Here is a 20,929-nt window from a genome sequence, read left to right on the forward strand (position 1 = left end):
TTTTTTTTCAATTTACTATTTATTTTTATTTTCTCAAGCCACCGGAACAAAAGTTGAAAATTTTCTAGCAGTTCAATCAATAAAGAAGATATTTATCCAAGCAATATTGTGAAATATATATATATATATTTTAATATATATTCAAACAACTGGTTCAAAAGTAGTTTGTTATTATTATTATTATTTATTAATTTTTTTTTTCATGAAAGTAATTTGTTATATTGTGAAAAAAGCTACAGATGGACATTGCCCATTTATAAGAATAGGTAAATCCACATCATTAAAGAAAATAAGTTTCAAACTACTCAGAGTTACAATTTAGGGTTACATTGTTATTTTTTAAAAATAAAAAATCTTGGTTCAAACCTGCACAGGGACACATGGATGAGTGAATTTCTTACTCTGAAAAAAATAAAAAATAAAAAATAATAATAAAAGTAGTAGTTTCAAAGGATGACACAGAATGCTGACTTTAAAGTTTGTGATTAGGATAATTTTAGAATTTGTTAAACGACAAAAAGGAGTAAATAATGCGATTTTTGATGTTAGAATTGACTAAACAATGATGATCTTATGAAAATTTGATGTCACTTTAATGGACAACTCAAAAAGGTGTAGCAGTTGTCTCTTAGTTAATCATTGGCAATTACAAGAGTCAAGCTACAAATAAAACAAATAAATAATAGGCCAAAAGAAATTAAGAAAAATAATAAATGTACATGAATAATTATTTACTAAAAATGTTTGTATAATTGTATTGATTTGATATCATAGTAGTTGGTGTTCTTCGCATTCTAGACACCTGAGAAAGTCGAAGTTAAATTGAGAATTATACTAGCATAACCGGATTCCCAAATTTTGAAAAGAAAATAGAATATTGTTTGTGGTCAACTTTAAAAATTCATTCAACAATACATTAATTTATGCTATTAGCTGAAAAATGTAAAAATGGAGCCTTATGCGATAAAATTTAGCTTAAACGGGACCGAGAAATTTTATGAGTATTGATTGATTATCAAGAAGTCGAAATAAACCTAGCCCCTCAATTAGGCCCTCACAATTCATAAACATGTTCCATATGACCAACATTCTTGCCAAATTTATATTATTATTAAATTTTAATTTAAGCCGATCACTGAGATTAGTACTATGGGTTTCAAAAAAAAAAATTCATGAGTTGATATTAATTTATCAAGAATTTTGTGGTTCAGTAGTATTTTCTTTATCTTTTAAAGTGAACGAAATTTGAGTCTCGTGTGATTGTGTAAGTGGTGTGTGAGTTTTTTTTGTCATTAATAAAAAAATAAAAATAAAAAAATTGATATTAATGTGTCATTTTACCTTCCCTTGAAGTTGTATCGTTATGACTAGGGCAATATATATATATATATATATATATATATATATATATATATATATATATATTTATTTATTTATTTATTTATTTTCTTGACAAGAAACTTAGAGGGACTCAAAATTTAATCCTTTTTTTTTTTTTTTTTTCAAAGGAGAAGAATACAATTAAACTAACGTCCTTGATGATATGTTATAGAGCAAAATTCAAAAAAGACAGGCCTGCATTGTTTTCAATTGATCATCTCTTGTCTAGTCAACATTTTATGAATTACTTTGGAATGAGTAATTCATTTTTCATGACCAAAACTAATGTTCATGGCATGAGTGATTTTTTTTTAGTTATGTTTGTCATGCACCGAAAAAGATTTGCAAAACCTAATATTATGCATGACTTCTGCGTATTAGTATTAGTTCAGTTCATATTATTTTTTAAAGCTAATCTTGGCTATTAGTATTATTTTAATTCAAAGCTAAACAAGGTTTAACCTCTTATTTTCTTTGTAATTTTAATTTGGAAGAACTTGTATAAATTAATTTTAATTTCACTTGAGATATTGGAGTAAACTGAAACAATTTAGGAACACAGTAAAAATCAGTAAGTTATCAACATACTGGACAAGCAAAAGTGAAATGAGATTCAACTCGACAGTACTAACAAAATTCCTTGATGGAGAGTTGTGTGTTTTCCTATACTAAAATTCACTTAATAAGAATCCCATGACAACCTTTATGGTTTCTTGAGGCATATATTATATATATAGAAAGATTTTACGATCTTCACTTAGCACGTCCTTTTAATGAAGTAAATAAGTTTTACGAGCTCTCGTCACTTTAATAAAAGAATAAATTTTATAAGCTTCACTCAACTCTATCCCTTTAATGAAAGGAAGAACTTTTACGAGTTTCACTCAGCTCGTCACTTTGATAAAGGAATAACTTTTATGAGTTTGACTCAGTTCGTCCCTTTGATGAAGGGAAGAAATTTTACGAGCTTTACTCAACTCGTCCCTTTAATAAAGGAATAAGTTTCACGAGTTTCGTTCCTTTTACCAGGGGGAATAGGTTTTATGAGTGACACTCAACTCGTCCCTTTGATAAGGGAAATAGGTTTTACGAGCTTCACTCATCTTATCCTTTAGCAAGGAAATTAGTTTTATTTGTCTAGTCCCTTTTGTGCAGGAATTAGGTTTTTTTGATAACCTTATGTAAACCTTAACACATGTAGTCATTCACAAATAATTGAAGCAATGATTGTACGAAGAATTTTCATCATAAGAAGTCGCCTTGAATGAAATTGTTGAAAACGGGGGCATTAAAAACATAAACTTTGGATGAGATTTCAAATAGATTTCGTTAAGAATTTTTTGTGAATCTTTAGACGAACGCGCTTCTCTCAGCAAGAAGATGAACATGATATATTTACTTTCTCAAATCTATTTCCGGGTGAATGAGAAAGTAGCTCCAAAGTGTGGTGTTTTGATAAGCCTAAATGGGTATGCAAAATGTGGGAAGTGTTTGTCCCACATGGAAAAAATGTTAAAACTAATTGAATTTAAATAAGCCAAATTTGGGATTTGGGCTTGGGCTTGGGCTTGGGCTTGGGCCTAATTGTAAAGTCCAATTATTTTTTTTATTAAATGGAATTTTGGATTGGGTCTTTATTTTTTGGCTGAGCTTATTTAAATGGGTGGTTGGTTTTTAAATTTAAATTAAAAGCTTTTTTTTTTTTTTTTTTTTTTTTTCAAATGGTTGCATCTATTTCCAAAGGGTTGCATCTGTTTTCCAAAGAGTTGCATCTGTTTCTAAAGGGTTGCAACTCGTGCTGAACCAACATAACCCATGGTTGCACCCATACCCGAAAAGGCACTTTGCTTCCTATAAATACCCCCTATTGGGCTCATTTACTATCATATCAATTCAGAAAATCATTCTTCTCTTTCTGAATTATCTTCTTCCTTCTTCCTTCTTCTATAATTGTCTGTGGGTTCAAACTGTAGTTTGTGGGTTCGAGCCATAGTCAGTGCGTTCGAGTCTGACTTTGAGTTACAGAGTATTACACCAAGCCGGTTCGCCTATTCCTTTGGTTTGCAGTGCTACTACCGAAGAAAGACAAGTCGTTGTATCTTGGGAGATAGACGCTACTGAATCCGTTAGCACTATAGCGGGGCGAATCTGTCTTAAGAATATAGAATCAAATCTAGCCTTGACTTTTAGTCAGGTTCCTTTATTTATAGTTTTTTATTTTATTATATTAAACTATATATTAAAACATTATATTTTTACATAATATTTAAATAAATAGTACTATAGTATATGGTATACTTAAACCATATTTTGAACAACAATCTTAAGACAGATTCCGCTTTACTATAATATTAATTACTTAATTATTATTATTGTTGTTATAATTACTGTAATTCGACTCGTGGTCTATATATTTAATATAATCAGGCGAATGGCAAGTATAAGTACTATCATGACTAATGTTCCCGTCAGTCATGGGGAGAAACCCGAAAAATTTAATGGGGCTGAGTTTAAAAGGAGGCAACATAAAATGATGTTCTACCTTATAACTTTGAATTTAAGAAAGTACCTAACTGAGACTACCCCAGTACTAGAAGAGGGTGAGATTGACATACAAAATTAGGAGCTGTTGATGCATGGAAGTATGGAGACTTCCTATGCAAGAACTACATCCTCAATGGATTGGACAACACTTTATATAATGTGTACAGTCCAATGAATACTGCTAAAGAGCTCTGGGAGTCATTAGACAAGAAGTATAAAACAGAGGATGCTAGGTTGAAGAAGTTCATGGTCGGACGATTTCTAGACTTCAAAATGATAGACTCAAAGGCAGTAATGAGCCAAGTGCAGGAGCTCCAGTTGATCCTACATGAGATACATGCTGAGAAAGATGACTTTGAGTGAATTTTTTCAACTAGCTTTAATTATTGAGAAGCTGCCACTTATTTAGAAAGATTTCAAAAATTACTTGAAGCATAAGCGTAAGGAAATGGGACTCGAAGACCTGATTGTTAGGTTGAGAATTGTAGAAGATAACCGTACATCTGAAAAGAAAGCCGGAATTTCTTCAATGATGTCAAAGGCAAATGTAATGGAAGCTGGACAGAAAAATAAGAAGAGGAAGCACTCTGGAGAAGGTCCCAGCCAAGGAAACAACAAGAGATTCACTGGGAAATGCTTCATATGCGACAAGATAGGACACCGAGTTAAAGACTGTCATAACCGCAAAACATAACATAACCCTAAGAAAAGACCACTGAGGTGCACATTACTGAGGAAGATAAGTTGACAGCTGATGTGTCAAAGCTAAATCTTTCAGTTGTGGTTTTTGAAATCAACCTTGTGAGTAACAATAGAGAATAGTGGTTGGACACAGGGGCTACTCGTCATGTTTGCTCAGAAAAGAAGATCTTCACTAGCTATGAAGCTATAGATCATGGAAAACAACTCTACATGGGGAACTCTTCTACTGTAAAGGTTGAAGGACAAGGAAAAATTAAGTTGCTAATGACCTCGGGAAAAGAGATCACTGTGAATAATGTGCTGCATGTACTAGACATCAGGAAGACTTGGTCTTTGGATCACTCCTAAGCAAGAATAGGTTCAAGCTGGTCATTGTATCTGATAAATTTGTGCTTACTAAGAATAGGGTGTATGTAGGCAAAGGGTACCTTAGTGATAGATTATTCAAATTCAATGTAATGACTGTTGTACCCAAAGTTATTAATAATAATAAAGTGAATGCTTCTGCTTATATGATTGAGTGATATGATGTGTGGCATAATAGGTTAGGACATATTAATTATGATACGATTCGTAGATTAATTAATATGGATTCTATACCTAAATTTAGTATTGATTTAAATAAAAAATGTCAAACATGCGTAGAAGCAAAACTAACTAGAACCTCATTTCACTTTATAGAGCGAAGTACTGAACCTCTAGCATTAATTTACAGTAATATATGTGACTTTAAATTTGTGCCAACCAGAGGTGAGAAAAAGTATTTTATTACTTTTATTAATGATTGCACAAGATACTGTTATGTATACTTGTTAAGAAGCAAATATGAAACCTTGGAAATGTTTAAACATTACAAGAATGAGGTTGAGAATCAACTTGGCAAAAAGATAAAGGTGTTTTGAAGTGATGGAGGTGGTGAATACGAAGCACCATTTGCTGACATTTGCTCAGAACATAGTATTATTCACCAAATTACCGCTCCTTATTTACCTCCACAGAATGGTGTTGCTGAACGCAAAAACCATATCTTAAAAGAAATGATGAATGCTATGTTGATAAGTTCTGGTTTAACCCAGAATTTATAGGGGGATGCTTTGCTTTCTGCTAATAATGTTCTCAACAAAATACCTAAAAAGAAAACAAATGTGACACCTTATGAATTATGGAAAGGTCAAAAACTTCCTATAAATTCTTAAAAGTGTGGGGGTGTCTAGCTAAGGTTGCGGTTCCTACTTCTAAGAAAGTTAAGATAGGACCAAAAAACTTTGATGGTATTTTCATAGCCTATGCACATAATAGTAGTGCATATCATTTCCTTGTGCATAAATCAGACATTCCTGATATCCACGTTAATACAATTATTGACTCAAGGAATGCTTATTTCTTTCAGGGTATATTTCTATGTAAAAATTCTCTTAAAAGAAATCATGAAATATACAAGAGAATATAGACTAAGAGTCTATAGATGATGAAAATAAGGAAGAACCTAGACGTAGTAAAAGAGCTACAACGTCTAAGTCATTTGGTTCTGATTTTCTGGCATATATATTGGAGAATGAGCCACAAAGTTATAAGGAAACTATGTCTTCTCCTGAAGCTCCTTTATAGAAAAAAGCCATAAATAGTGAAATTGAATCCATCATGCAAAATCATACTTAGGAGTTGATGGATCTTCTTCCTGGTACTAAACCGTTAGGGTATAAGTGGATTTTCAAAAAGAAGATGAAGCCTGATGGTTCAATTGATAAATATAAAGCCCGGCTTGTTGCTAAAGGATACATGCAAAAGAAAGGCTTTGATTATTTTGATACATATTCACCAGTCACAAAAATAACATCCATTAGATTGTTACTAGCTATTGCATTATTGTAAAATTTAAAAATACATCAAATGGATGTTAAGACTGCCTTTTTAAATAGTGAATTAGAGGAGGAAATCTATATGGTACAACCTGAAGATTTTATAGTTCCAGGAAAATAAAAGAATGTGTGCAAGCTTGTAAAATCCTTATATGGATTGAAACAAGCACCCAAACAATGGCATAAAAAATTTGACAAAGTGATGTTGTCAAATGGTTTTAAAATTAATGAGTGTGATAAATGTGTTTATGTGAAAAACACTCAAAATGGATTTGTCATTGTGTGCCTATATGCGGATGATATGCTAATAATGGGTAATCAAAACTACTAAAAAAATGTTGACCAAAAATGTCGATATGAAAGATTTAGGTATAGCTGATGTCATATTGGGAATCAAGATTTCTAGAACATTAGATGGTCTAGTATTATCTCAATCTCACTATATTGAGAAAATATTAGAAAAGTTTAATAAGGAAGATAGTAGTCTTAAAAAGACTCTTGTTGATGCAAATCTTTATTTATCGAAAAATATTGATCCCAGCATATCACAACTTGAGTATTCTCGCTTTATAGGAAGCTTAATATATTTGATGAATTGTACACAACTAAACATAGCATACTCAATTTTAGTAGATATATAAGTAATCCAGAAAAGAACCATTGGACTACAATAAGCAGGGTTCTAAGGTATTTAAGATATACCATAAGTTATAGATTACATTATTTAGATATCTAACAGTACTTGAAGGATATAGTAATGCTAATTAGATATCAGATACGAATGATTCTAAATCCACAAGTGGCTATGTCTTTACTATTGGAAGAGGAACAAACTTGTATTGCCAGATCCACTATGAAATTTGAATTTATTACTTTGGATAAAGCTAGTGAAGAAGCTAAGTGGCTTCGTAATTTCTTAGAAAATATTCCAAATTGGCCTAAACCTATGCCCGCAATATGTATACATTGCGATAGTCAATCAACAATTGGAATGGCACAAAGTAATATGTATAATGGTAAGTCTTGACATATACGTCGACGACATAATACCGTTATACAATTGCTCTCAAGTGGGATAATCTCAATAAATTATATCTGGTCAAAAGATAATTTAGCGGATTTTTTTACAAAAGGTTTGACAAGAGAGCAAGTGTATAGTTCATCGAGGGAAATGGGATTAAAGCCCAAAGCTAACGAGTCATCTTAATGGAAACCCAACCTAGTTGACTGGAGATCCCAAGATCTAGGTCCAAAGGAACAACATAAATTCTGAATGGCTCACCAGAAACATTGGGAAGATTTAATCTTCTACCCATTTCTATGATGAGACAGTGCTATCTACAGTGATGAGTAGGATAAGCTATGCTTTTAATGACTCTTATACCTTAAAAATTCAAGTGAGGTATAGTAGGATACTCTTAATAAGAAGTCATCTCTATGAGTGTGAAGTGGGGCCACTTCTATGAGAACTTCTAAGGCTAAGTTTTCTAGAGCGCTCATGAAATACTAGGAGTTGTTCAGGGCCATATGAATAAAACCGTGAGAACTGACTTTGTGCGGGAAGGAATTGTGTGTCTTCTATTGTCTTGGTTTACATCAACGGTTGAACAGTTCAAGACATTCTGTTCACTGGTTAGCCAGTAAATCCGATAGTAATACACTAGGGAACGTTCAAGGCCAAAAGTTACCTATCCCGATGCAGTAACTTTTCAATAGTACTCTCTCTAGTGTCTGTATCTTCTTTATTTGCATTTTACGCAAATTTCCATTCATGCAGGGGATTGTTGGAAACGGAGGCATTAAAAACATAAACTTTGGATGAGATTTGGAATAAATTTCACTAAGAATTTTTTGCAGATCTCTAGACGAGCGTGTTTTTCTCTGCAAGGAGATGAACGTGGTATATTTACTTTCTCAAATCCGTTTCTAGGTGAATGAGAAATTAGCTCCAAAGTGTGGTGTTTTGATAAGCTTAAATGGGTATGCAAAATGTGGGAAGTGTTTGTCCCACATGAAAAAAATGTTGAAACCAATTGAAATTTAAATATACCAAATTTGGGATTTGGGATTGGGCTTGGGTCTAATTATAAAGTCCGATTATTCTTTTTACTAAATGAAATTTTGGATTGGGCCTTTATTTTTTGGTTGGGTTTATTTAAATGGGTGGTCAGTTTTTGAATTTAAATTAAAGTTTAAAGTTTTTTTTTTTTTTTTTTTTTTTTTTTTGCATCTGTTTTCCAAAGAGTTGCATCTATTTCTAAAAGGTTGCAACTGGTGCTGAACCAATATGATCCATGGTTGTACCCATACCTGAAAAGGCACATTGCTTTTTATAAATACCCCCATTTGGGGTGATTCGCTATCACACCAATTCAGAAAATCATTCTCTCTTTCTGAATTATCTTCTTCCTTCTTTCTTCTTCTATAATTGTCTATGTGTTCGAGCTCTAGTCTGTGGGTTCGAGCCTTAGTCAGTGAGTTCGAGTCCGACTTCGAGTTAGAAAGTATTACACCGAGCCAGTTTGCCTATTCCTTTGGTTTGCAGTGCTACTACCGAAGGAAGACAAGTCGTTGTATTTTGGGAAATAGAGACCACTGAGTCCGTTAGCACTATAGCGGGACGAATCTGTCTTAAGGACATAGAATCAAATTCTAATCTCGACTTTTAATCAGGTTCCTTTATTTATAGTTTTTTATTTTATTATATTAAACTATATATTATAAGTATTATATATATAGATTATTATTTTATAATAATTATATATATATATATATATAAACGTTATATTTTTACATAATATTTAAATAAATAGTACTATAGTATATGGTATACTTAGACCATATTTTGGACAACAGAAATATGAGAGAGTTATCCTCTCTTCAAAGTCTCTAGTGTTACACGAAAAGACTTATCCCATATCGGATTCGGATGGAAAGTGAAATGGGTATATATGGGTTGAGTGTTAGCCTCACCTAATAGGTTAAGATTTTGGGTCGGATCACGAAACACCCGACCTGTTATAGTAAGTATCAGACTCAGACTCAGTTTTTGATCCGATACCACACTAAGTGTCTGTGTGTCAAATCAGTTTTGCTTGCCCTTTGAGGGGGGCTTTACTCGCCATTTTTCAGCAATAAACCTAAATTATACTTCGTTAAGTACAAAGAGGATTAGGGGATTGATTATATAGTAGTTTGCTCAAATAAATTGCACTTTCGTAATGTTTTACTTATCATTTTGAAGATTATGTTTTGCCCCCGGCCGTACATTGTTCAACAAGCATGCATCGTGTTTCTAATTCTGTGTTGTAATAGTCTAACGGCAAAAATGTCTGCCAAAGGAGGTCTGAATTGAGAACAAAGATTTTAAATATTTGGAGTCACATGGTGACATGGGTTTGTTGATTCAATCAAATATCTGTGAGATATAATTTTTGTAATTGGCAAATTTCGGTGTCAAAATAAGTCTAATCGAGTTGTAATTTCAAGTTACTATATCAAGATTGAGATCGGCTGCAGAATTGAAAAGTTGTTCAAAGATGATATACTGAGATCATTGAGAAAGGAAAGAACAACACTTTAGAAAAAGATCTAAGAAGGTTAGGATACACGTCATACTTGGTATATTTTCAGAACTTACCAAAACAGTGTTTTCCAAGTTTCAGCCTTCAAAATTCAAGACTGGTCATCTCGAACTAATTCAAGATCTTTGGAACTGGTTCAAGGCATTCAAACTTTTCTTCGAATTTTCAATGACCTTCTTGAACCGGTTCAGCCTTCCTTGAATTTGTTCAAGTCCTTCAGCAGGATTAGGTAACTTTGTATCCTGGTTTGATTTTCCTTCCTAGTTGGTTTAGAATACTTCCAAAAGTCCTAATCACAAAAATTCCCTTTTCCTATGCATATATAGGGTTTTGAATATTCTATATAAACATTGATTTACATCTAGGTTTGTACGACTTTTGCATTACAAATTCATATTTCATAAAAGCCTTAGAGAAATATTTTTGCAGAAAATCAAAGTTGATTTTTCTGTCATTCTTTCTAGAACACACATAAACACAAGAATGAGTTTAGAGTGTTGTTCAAATCCTGATCATGATCAAAGTCTTATATCTACAACGATCAGAGAAAAACATATAAACTTCATCTACAAATTCAGATATTGAAGAACAGAGGTGAAACGATCACACTTTGAAAAGGTCAAAGTAGTTGAGAAGTATTGTTTGATTTACCAACAATCCTTTTGCAGCGATCAAGAGTAAGCCTGAGGTCAAGTGCTGTTCGACGAGAAATTGCAAAGTCAGAGGATTGTCAGCTAGCTATTGGTGTTTAGTAGAATGATAGGGTGTGAGCCTGAGTCAAAGACCATTGTAGTTTAAAATATATTGCATCGGTTTATGTGATACCCCTCAATTCTAGAGTCACATGTGATCAAGTCCGAGCACAGAATACAAGGGATATCATACAATTAATATTTAAACAAGCATTTGAATACAAAAAGAATAATAAAGAAATAAATAAATAAGAAACTGAAGGAAACTAAATATTAAATCCTTAAATAAATAATTATTAAAATCCCATAATAAAATCCTCCAATCCTCTCATACCAAAAATTAATTAAACTCCAACTCGGGAATCCATACTGTGGACCCCTAATAATATCCTAACTGAAATAATTGAACCGAAATAAAAATAATAAATAAATCATGAAGAAGAGTCCTACGTAGAGTCGGAAGAGTGAATGACTGTCTCTACTCGGCACGAACAATCTCTAAGACTGGAACTGACGAACACCTGAAAAATAATGGTGGGTCAGGCCCACATACAAGTTCTGTTCTACTACATCTCAAACAGAGACCTGATACACATACACATCCTAATTAATTCAACAATAACTAAATAGTCCATATATTGATATATACACACAGGAACCTCACTAGACTATAGAGTTGTCTAAACTTGAATAGTAGGCAACATGCAAAACGCACATAAAGTGGGCATGAGTACCTAGACCTACCAGGGTACACAACTACACTATATCTAGCTACACATCCCTGACAATATTCACACCCTAACCACTGATCCTGAGACTCAAGCTCATATCATGGCGTATAATTATATATGTAAAATCCGTCCTATCCAACCATCAAAATAATCTATCCAATTATTATTTAATAATAATATGTCATCCAACTATTCCGTTGACCTCACACGAATAAGTAGGACTTAACACTATGGTTAATCCGTTCCATTATTAAAAATAGGTAGGACTTAACTCTTAAGTTAATCCGTCCCTAATATGCCCCCATCCCGTAATGGTGCATTAATCTATATCATAATCAAATAAAAGTTTCAAATCCAAAGATAATGTCAATAATGTTTACATATAACAATCCAAATAAATATGATATAAATCATATACACATCCTTTGCATTTACATGAGCAAAAATATAAATTCCAAATAGCATGTATTTAATTTACATCACAAGAAATTAACATGCATCTCAACTAAATTGTACATCTCCATATTCTGATTAAATTAATTTAAATCTAAACAATTGATTTTAAAAAAAAAAATTAATCCTATCATATTTAATTAATTTAACCTTTTTAATTAATTAAAACCCACACTTAGCCTATACTTTAAATTGTGCTTTTAAAATCCTTCATACACAAAATCATATAAATACTATTTCAATTGTTTTAAACAATTAAAATAAACCACTCATTCATTAAATATCATGGCAGTAAATTGTAACTTCATAATAACCCAAGTTTCTATCATGTTATATTAGGCATGCCAACCCATAACGAATTTAATTTAGCCAATTTAAAATATTTAAAACTGGTCCCAAAATATCAAACAGTGTAAGAAACCCATAAAATTCCTCTCACAGGCTAAATCGCCCCTTATGGGTCGATGCATCAAATTCCCAAAACATGCCAGAATTTTACAAACCCAGATACAATATCTATACATGCCAGAATTTTATAAACCCATACACAATATCTATACACTGAAATTTTTAGATTTTAATATACAAATAGGTTCATTTAATTTAATTAGATCATCCTGGAATTAATTAAAGTATGTATAGAATACAAGTCAAAGGAGAAGAGTAAGAAAAAAAACTTGCCTTAAAGATTTTCAAATTGAAAACCCAATTATTTTCTCTGCTTTGTCCCCTAAATACGGCGACACCCAATTCTCTTCCTTCTCTCTCTTTCTCTTTCTTTTCTTCTTTTTTCTCCCTTTTTCTCTCGGCTTTCTCACTGGCGCCGCTCTTTGCTGTTGTCTCTCTGTTTCGTGACTTCCTCTCTCCCCAGACTTATATCACTTTACTTATATACATATAAATAATATATAATCCTAACCCTAGTCAACTTAATAACAAACCCAGCCCAACCTAATGACCCGTCAATTACAAGTCACAGACATGCCAAACTAATGATACAAAAGTTTTCATATAATAATAATAAAAACAAACATCCTAATTCTATTATAAGACATGGCCTCCGTACAGACCTAAAGCATCTAATACTAAAGGACAAATTTGATTCCTAAAAGTTATTAATATAACACTTGAATAAACAAAAATATGAATTATAATAATAAAGATATAATAACTAACTGTGTAGTATATACCTTAATTAGTATTTCATGATTTCATTCTTGAATACATCCGTGTATATAAATATATATATATAAACTATATATATCCTATAAATATATATTTATAATTTGTATATATTCATAATTTACGAAACATATACAAAATTTTTTTTTGACATATATATATACTTGAGTTACTGAAAAAAAAATAAAAACTACTAATAAAACTTAAGAAATAAAATACCCATAAATATATACATATATACCCATATATATATGTACACAATCCATGGGTAATTATCCGTACCCATTATTCCTCCTATCCAAGTAATCCTTGGGGCCTAATTGGTTGACCCATTACTATTATCCAAGTTCAACTTCTTTAAACATAAGACATAAAAGAAATATTTAAATCCTAACAATTAAACTACATATCATCAGAAAACAATTTAATTTAAACAAATAAGTCAATTAACACATTTAAACGAATAATTAAATCAATTAATTAAGTAAATAATTAGCCAAGAAACAAATAAATAATTAAAATGCAATTAAAGTAATTAAAATAATACCGAGACTTAAAGTAATTAAAATAATACCGAGACTATTCTTTTGAAATTAGGGGTATTACATTCTTCTCCCCTAACAAAAGGAATTCCGTCCTCGGAATTCGCTCTTACATTCTTCCATTATATCGGGAAACTATGAGCGAATGACATCCTCTCGTTCCCAAGTAGACTCAGCCTCATTATGGTGACTCCACTGGACACGTACCAACGGTATGACTTTATTGCGAAGAACATGATCCTTACGGTCTATAATGCAACATGGTGGCTCCACATATGTTACATCCGGCTGCAACTCAATCTCTCCAACATCGATATGCTGATACCGATCTTCATCTCGCAGAAATTTTCGCAACATGGAAACATGAAACACATTGTACACTCGATCCAAATGATCTGGAAGTGCCAACCGATAAGCTACAGCTCCAACGCGATCGGTAATCATGAATGGACCCACAAACCATGGTGACAACTTCCCTTTCTTCCCAAAGCGCATTACACCTTTTATAGGAGACACTTTGAGTAGAACCTGATCCCCAACTTGAAACTCCAATGTACGTGTACAACGATCTGCATAACTCTTCTGCCTACTTTGGGCAGTGCACATGCGATCCCTAATAAGAGCAATATTCTCAGAAGTATCCTTAATGAACTTAGGACCCAAAAATTTGCTCTCGCCAACTTCCATCCAACAAATAGGAGATCTACATGGTCGGCCATATAATGCCTCAAACGGTGCCATACCAATAGTCTTCTGAAAGCTATTGTTATATGCGAACTCCACAAGTGGCAAATACTCCTCCCAATGACCCTTAAAGTCAAGGACACAAGAACGAAGCATATCCTCCATTATCTGATTAACCCTCTCGGTCTGTCCATCAGTCTGAAGATGATAAGCAGTACTAAGATGCAACTCTGTACCCAAAGCCTCCTGAAAACTCTTCCAAAACCCTGATATAAAGCTCGAATCCCTATCCGATATGATAGATACAGAATACCATGCAACTTCACAATCTCTATAATGTAAAGTCTCGCCAACTGTTCCGAAGTGTAATTAGTGCGAATAGGCAAGAAATGAGCTGATTTGGTCAACCTATCAACGATGACCCAAATGGAATTGTGATTCTTGAACGACTTAGGCAATCCCCCCACAAAATCCATAGAAATGCTTTCCATTTCCACTCCGGTATCGGCAGTGGCTGTAGAACTCTTGGTGGCCTCTGATGATCAATCTTGACTATCTGACAAGTACTATATCGTAATACAAATAGAGCAATGTCCCTCTTCATACCTGCCCACCAAAACTGCCGCTTCATATCCTGATACATTTTGTCACCTCCTGGATGAACCGAAAACTCAGAGTGGTGAGTCTCAGTCATCACATCCTTCCTCAACTCATCAGTAGAAGGTACTACTAACCGTCCCTTGTACCTCAAACCTCCATCAGCCCTAACATGGTAGAATGGAACCTCTCTGGAAGCTATCTCTGCAACTTTATCGATGCACTGCTGATCCGTGAGTCGTGCCTTCAAACTTTGTGAATGATAGAATGTGTAACTACCATGCAAGCCAGGAAAGCATCCGACAATTCATCCACCCTCTTCAACGCATTCCACTCAGTAGTGAATAGAGCGGAAAGACTACCAACAGGTCAACGACTGAGTGCATCCGCCACCATATTCGCTTTCCCTGGATGATACTGTATAAAAAAATGATAGTCTTTCACAAACTCCAACCACCTGCGCTGTCTCATATTCAACTCCCGCTGATTGAACAAATACTGCAGACTCTTGTGATCGCTGAATAATCTGAAGGACTCACCCAACAGATAATGCCTCCAAATACGTAAGGCAAAGACCACAACTGCCAACTCCAAATCATACGTTGGATAATTAAGCTCGTGAGGCTTAAGCTTCCGAGATCCATACGAAATCGGTCGCTCCTTTTGCATCAAAACACATCCAAGACCCTGCAACGAAGCATCTGTGTACACAAGATACTCTATCCCGCTCTGTGGGGTAGACAAAACTGGTGCAGAAGTCAACTTAGTCTTCAGCTCATCAAAAGCTTTTTGACAATGTTCATCCCACACGAACCATACACCCTTCTTAGTCAAATGAGTGAGTGGTCCTGCTATCTTTGAAAACCCCTGGATGAACCTCATGTAATATCCTGCTAAACCGAGAAAACTCCGAATCTCGGTAGGTGATGTAGGCTGTCCCCACTCAACCACTGCTGAAACTTTGGTTGGATCCACCGCTATTCCCTTTTCTGACACCACGTGACCTAGAAATTTCACTTCCCGCTGCCAAAATTCACATTTCTCAAACTTGGCATACAACTGGTGCTCACGAAGCGTCTGTAAGACTATCCGAAGATGTCTAGCATGATCGTCTTCTGACCTCGAGTAAATCAAAATGTCATCTATGAAGACAATGATAAATTGATCCAAGTAAAGCCATGAAGACTCTGTTCATTAAATCCATGAAAACCACTGGTGCATTAGTCAACCCGAACAGCATCACCCGAAACTCATAAGATCCATATCTAGTGAGAAACGCTGTCCTCGGAACATCCTGTTCTCGAACCCGAAGTTGATGATATCCAGACCGCAGATCAATCTTAGAGAAATAAGTAGCTCCCTTCAACTGATCAAACAAGTCATCAATCCTGGGCAAAGGATACTTGTTATGAATAGTAACCTTGTTCAACTCCCTATAATCTATATACAAGCGGAGCGAACCATCCTTCTTTTTCACAAATAAAATCGGTGCTCCCCAGGGTGAAGTACTCCTGCGAATAAAACCCTGGCTAAGTAGCTGCTGAATCTGATCCCTCAGTTCTCGCATCTCTACTGGTGCCATCCTATACGGTGTCTTAGCAATAGGCGTAGTGCCTGGAGCTAAGTTTATCATAAAGTCGATCTCGCGACTAGGCGGCAACCCTGGAATCTCCTGAAATACATCTGGGTAATCCTGTACAATTGGTATGTTATCCAATAATAAAGTAGTCCCTTCCTCCATTTCCTCCTCCATATGAAACAAATAGGTGCTAGTGACCCCCTTAGAACGTGGCATAGCGACGACGTACATGTCCTGACCAGGTATGGTGAAAATAACTAACCTATCATATCAATCAACTAGGGCATGGTAATGCGATAACCAATCCATCCCAAGTATCATGTTATAAGTGTGCATGTCCAGGACCAATAGATTGGTTAGAAATCTGAGTCTACCAATATCTAGTGTCACAGGCCCATCACTTTCATATAAAATTACTGTATCGCCCAATGGTGTAGAAATACCCTGAGGTTTAGTGCATACCCTCGTCCTCATCCCAGATAAAGCAACAAAAGTCCTAGCTACAAATGAGTGCGTAGCACCTGTATCAAATAAAACACGTCCATGCAAACCCTGAATAGAAAACTTACCCTCAACAGCCTGAGGTGCTTGCATATCCTGTGGCATGGGGTTGTACACCCTGCCATAATGTAACTGCTGCGGTGCCTGTCCCTGAGGCTGCGGCGGCGCTGGTAAAGCCGGATATGTCTGTCCCTGAATCTGTGGAACCTGTGGAGTTGGTAAAGGCACTGGCACCCTCTGCCCCTGCTGTACATGCTGTCCCTGTCCCTGTTTCTGTCCTTGCCTGGCTGTAGGACACTGCCTGGAAGCGTGACTATACTCCCCACAAGTATAACAACTACCCTGGAAAGTACCAAATGGCCTCCTCTGTCGGTTAGCCTGTGGCTGACCCTGTCATGCCTGTAGTCCCCCATTCTACTGTCGCTGAACAGGTGCCATATCCCTTGGAGCATCTGATCCACCCTTGTGCTTTTTCCAAGGCTGTTGTCCTTGGAACTTGCCCTTGTCATTCTGTCGGTGACAGTTCCCATTCCCTTTATCAGCTGACTGATTGGCAGAGTCTCTGTCACCTCGCTTCTCACCCTTGGCCTGTCTGAAATCCACAGTCAACTGATACTGCTGTAAAATGGCGTCTACCACCTGAGCATAGGTAGTATAGGCTGGACTACTTGTAATAGCTCTCTTGATAGACCACATCAGTCCCTTAATGAAACTGTTGCGCTTTTTCTCCTCTGTATCCACCTCTTCTGGTGCAAAGAGAGACAAGCGTGTGAACTGCTACTCATACTCCGCTACTGTCATGTTCCCCTACTGCAGATTAAGAAACTTAGTCTTCATGGCTGCCCTGACTGCATAAGGGAAGTACTTCTCTTCCAAGTGTGCACTGAACTCATTATAAGTCAAAGCCATCCTCTCCTCTATGGTGGTAACTGACTCCTACCACTGTAGTGCATCCCCAACTAGCTTGAAGGTAGCAATCATTTGCTTCTGAACCTCCGTGCAATGAACCAAACGAAGATGTCGCTCGATATCCTGTTTCCACTGATGAGTTGTTCTCGCATCAGTGGAGTCTGTGAACTTAGGTGGACTCATCTTTGTGAAAGAACTCCTGGCCTTCTCCCAAGTATCAGTCTGAACAACCGGTGCTGGTAATGGTGCCGGCTGTACTTAAGGCTGATTTCGAAGTGCAGCGGTTACCCCTTCTTCTATAGCCCGAGCAATAAGGTCATTGATGTGAGGAGGAAACTCTGGATCTCCTCCCTGATCCTGAGTCTGCTGAACTTCCTCATGCTCCTCATAGAATTGACCCTCATCCTCCTGACGCTGCCTACGAGCCGCCTCCCTTCGTTGCTTGCTTCTCTGATTGTTCCATCTTCTTCTAGCGTTAACTATTCTGTTAACATAGAAAGACAGACATTAGTACGATTTAACCGAACCACAAAGAATATAATGAATCCTAATCTTAGGCTCTAAATAAAAGAATACGCTACGCGGAAGTCTTAAAATGATAGATCCCTAGAGACACTTGAACTTGGAGTGCTCTGATACCAACTGTGATACCCCTCGATTCTAGAGCCACGGGTGATCAAGTCTGAGCACAGAATACAAGGGATATCATACAATTAATATTTAAACAAGCATTTGAATACAAAAAGAATAATAAAGAAATAAATAAATAAGAAGCTGAAGGAAACTAAATATTAAATCCTTAAATAAATAATTATTAAAATCCCATAATAAAATCCTCCAATCCTCTGATACCAGAAATTAATTAAACTACAACTCGGGAATCCATACTGTGGACCTCTAATAATATCCTAACTGAAATAATTGAACCGAAATAAAAATAATAAATAAATCATGAAGAAGAGTCCTACGTAGAGTCGGAAGAGTGAATGACTGTCTCTACTCGGCACAAACAATCTCTAAGACTTGAGCTGACGAACACCTGAAAAATAATGGTGGGTCAGGCCCACATACAAGTTCTATTCTACTACATCTCAAACAGAGACTCGATACACGTACACATCCTAATTAATTCAACAATAACTAAATAGTCCATATATAGATATATACACACTAAAGGAACCTCACTAGACTATAGAGTTGTCTAAACTTGGAAAGTAGGTAACATGCAAAACGCACATAAAGTGGGCATGAGTACCTAGACCTACCAGGGTACACAACTACACTATATCTAGCTACACATCCCTGACAATATACACACCCTAACCACTGATCCTGAGACTCAAGCTCATATCATGGCGTATAATTATATATGTAAAATCCGTCCTATCCAACCATCAAAATAATCTATCCAATTATTATTTAATAATAATATGTCATCCAACTATTCCGTTGACCTCACACGAATAAGTAGGACTTAACACTATGGTTAATCCGTTCCATTATTAAAAATAGGTAGGACTTAACTCTTAAGTTAATCCGTCCCTAATATGCCCCCATCCCATAATGGTGCATTAATCTATATCATAATCAAATAAAAGTTTCAAATCCAAAGATAATGTCAATAATGTTTACATATAACAATCCAAATAAATATGATATAAATCATATACACATCCTTTGCATTTACTTGAGCAAAAATATAAATTCCAAATAGTATGCATTTAATTTATATCACAAGAAATTAACATGCATCTCAACTAAATTGTACATCTCCATATTCTGATTAAATTAATTTAAATCTAAACAATTGATTTTAAAAAAAATTTAATCCTATCATATTTAATTAATTTAACCTTTTTAATTAATTAAAACTCACACTTAGCCTATACTTTAAATTGTGCTTTTAAAATCCTTCAAACACAAAATCATATAAATACTATTTCAATTGTTTTAAATAATTAAAATAAACCACTCATTCATTAAATATCATGGTAGTAAATTGTAACTTCATAATAACCCAAGTTTCTATCATGTTATATTAGGCATGCCAACCCATAATGAATTTAATTTAGCCAATTTAAAATATTTAAAACTGGTCCCAAAAGATCAAACAGTGTAAGAAACCCATAAAATTCCACTCACAAGCTAAATCGCCCCTTATGGGTCGATGCATCAAATTCCCAAAACATGCCAGAATTTTACAAACCCAGATACAATATCTATACATGCCAGAATTTTATAAACCCATACACAATATCTATACACTGAAATTTTTAGATTTTAATATACAAATAGGTTCATTTAATTTAATTAGATCATCCTGGAATTAATTAAAGTATGTATAGAATACAAGTCAAAGGAGAAGAGTAAGAAAAGAAACTTGCCTTAAAGATTTTCAGATTGAAAACCCAATTATTTTCTCTGCTTTCTCCCCTAAATCCGGCGACACCCAATTCTCTTCCTTCTCTCTCTTTCTCTTTCTTTTCTTCTCTTTTCTCCCTTTTTCTCTCGGCTTTCTCACTGGCACCGCTCTTTGCTGTTGTCTCTCTGTTTCGTGGCTTCCTCTCTCCCCAGACTTATATCACTTTACTTATATACATATAAATAATATATAATCCTAACCCTAGTCAACTTAATAACAAACCCAGCCCAACCTAATGACCCGTCAATTACAAGTCACAGACATGCCAAACTAATGATACAAAAGTTTTCATATAATAATAATAAAAACAAACATCCTAGTTCTATTATAAGACATGGCCTCCGTACAGACCTAAAGCATCTAATACTAAAGGACAAATTTGATTCCTAAAAGTTATTAATATAACACTTGAATAAACAAAAATATAAATTATAATAATAAAGATATAATAACTAACTGTGTAGTATATACCTTAATTAGTATTTCATGATTTCATTCTTGAATACATACGTGTATATAAATATATATATATAAACTATATATATCCTATAAATATATATTTATAATT

General features: G+C 34.6%; 1 protein-coding gene across 1 annotated transcript; it reads right to left on the reverse strand.

Moving 5' to 3' along the window:
• Nucleotides 1-11,023: 11,023 nt before the first annotated feature.
• Nucleotides 11,024-18,418, reverse strand: LOC132298726 (uncharacterized). Its single transcript, XM_059795104.1, has 2 exons — nt 17,099-18,418; nt 11,024-11,282 (listed from the first exon to the last, which is right to left on the reverse strand). Exons 1-2 carry the CDS (start codon nt 17,558-17,560, stop codon nt 11,208-11,210), a joined length of 537 nt encoding a protein of 178 aa, XP_059651087.1. The 5' UTR covers nt 17,561-18,418; the 3' UTR covers nt 11,024-11,207.
• Between the last annotated feature and the right edge of the window lie 2,511 nt (nt 18,419-20,929).

This window comes from Cornus florida, unplaced genomic scaffold, assembly GCF_030987335.1.
Source record: "Cornus florida cultivar Cherokee Brave unplaced genomic scaffold, ASM3098733v1 CherokeeBrave_3.0.0_Hap2_Chr03, whole genome shotgun sequence".
In the NCBI taxonomy this organism is placed as follows: domain Eukaryota; kingdom Viridiplantae; phylum Streptophyta; class Magnoliopsida; order Cornales; family Cornaceae; genus Cornus; species Cornus florida.

Coding starts and splice junctions, on each gene's coding strand:
- LOC132298726 (XM_059795104.1), bottom strand. CDS start 17,560: ATGGGAACTGTCACCGACAGAATGACAAGGGCAAGTTCCAAGGACAAC. Junction 11,283..17,098: donor AGCACCTCAGGCTGTTGAGG/GTAAGTTTTCTA, acceptor ATTATTTTTCAG/GTGTTCGTCAGTTCCAGTCT.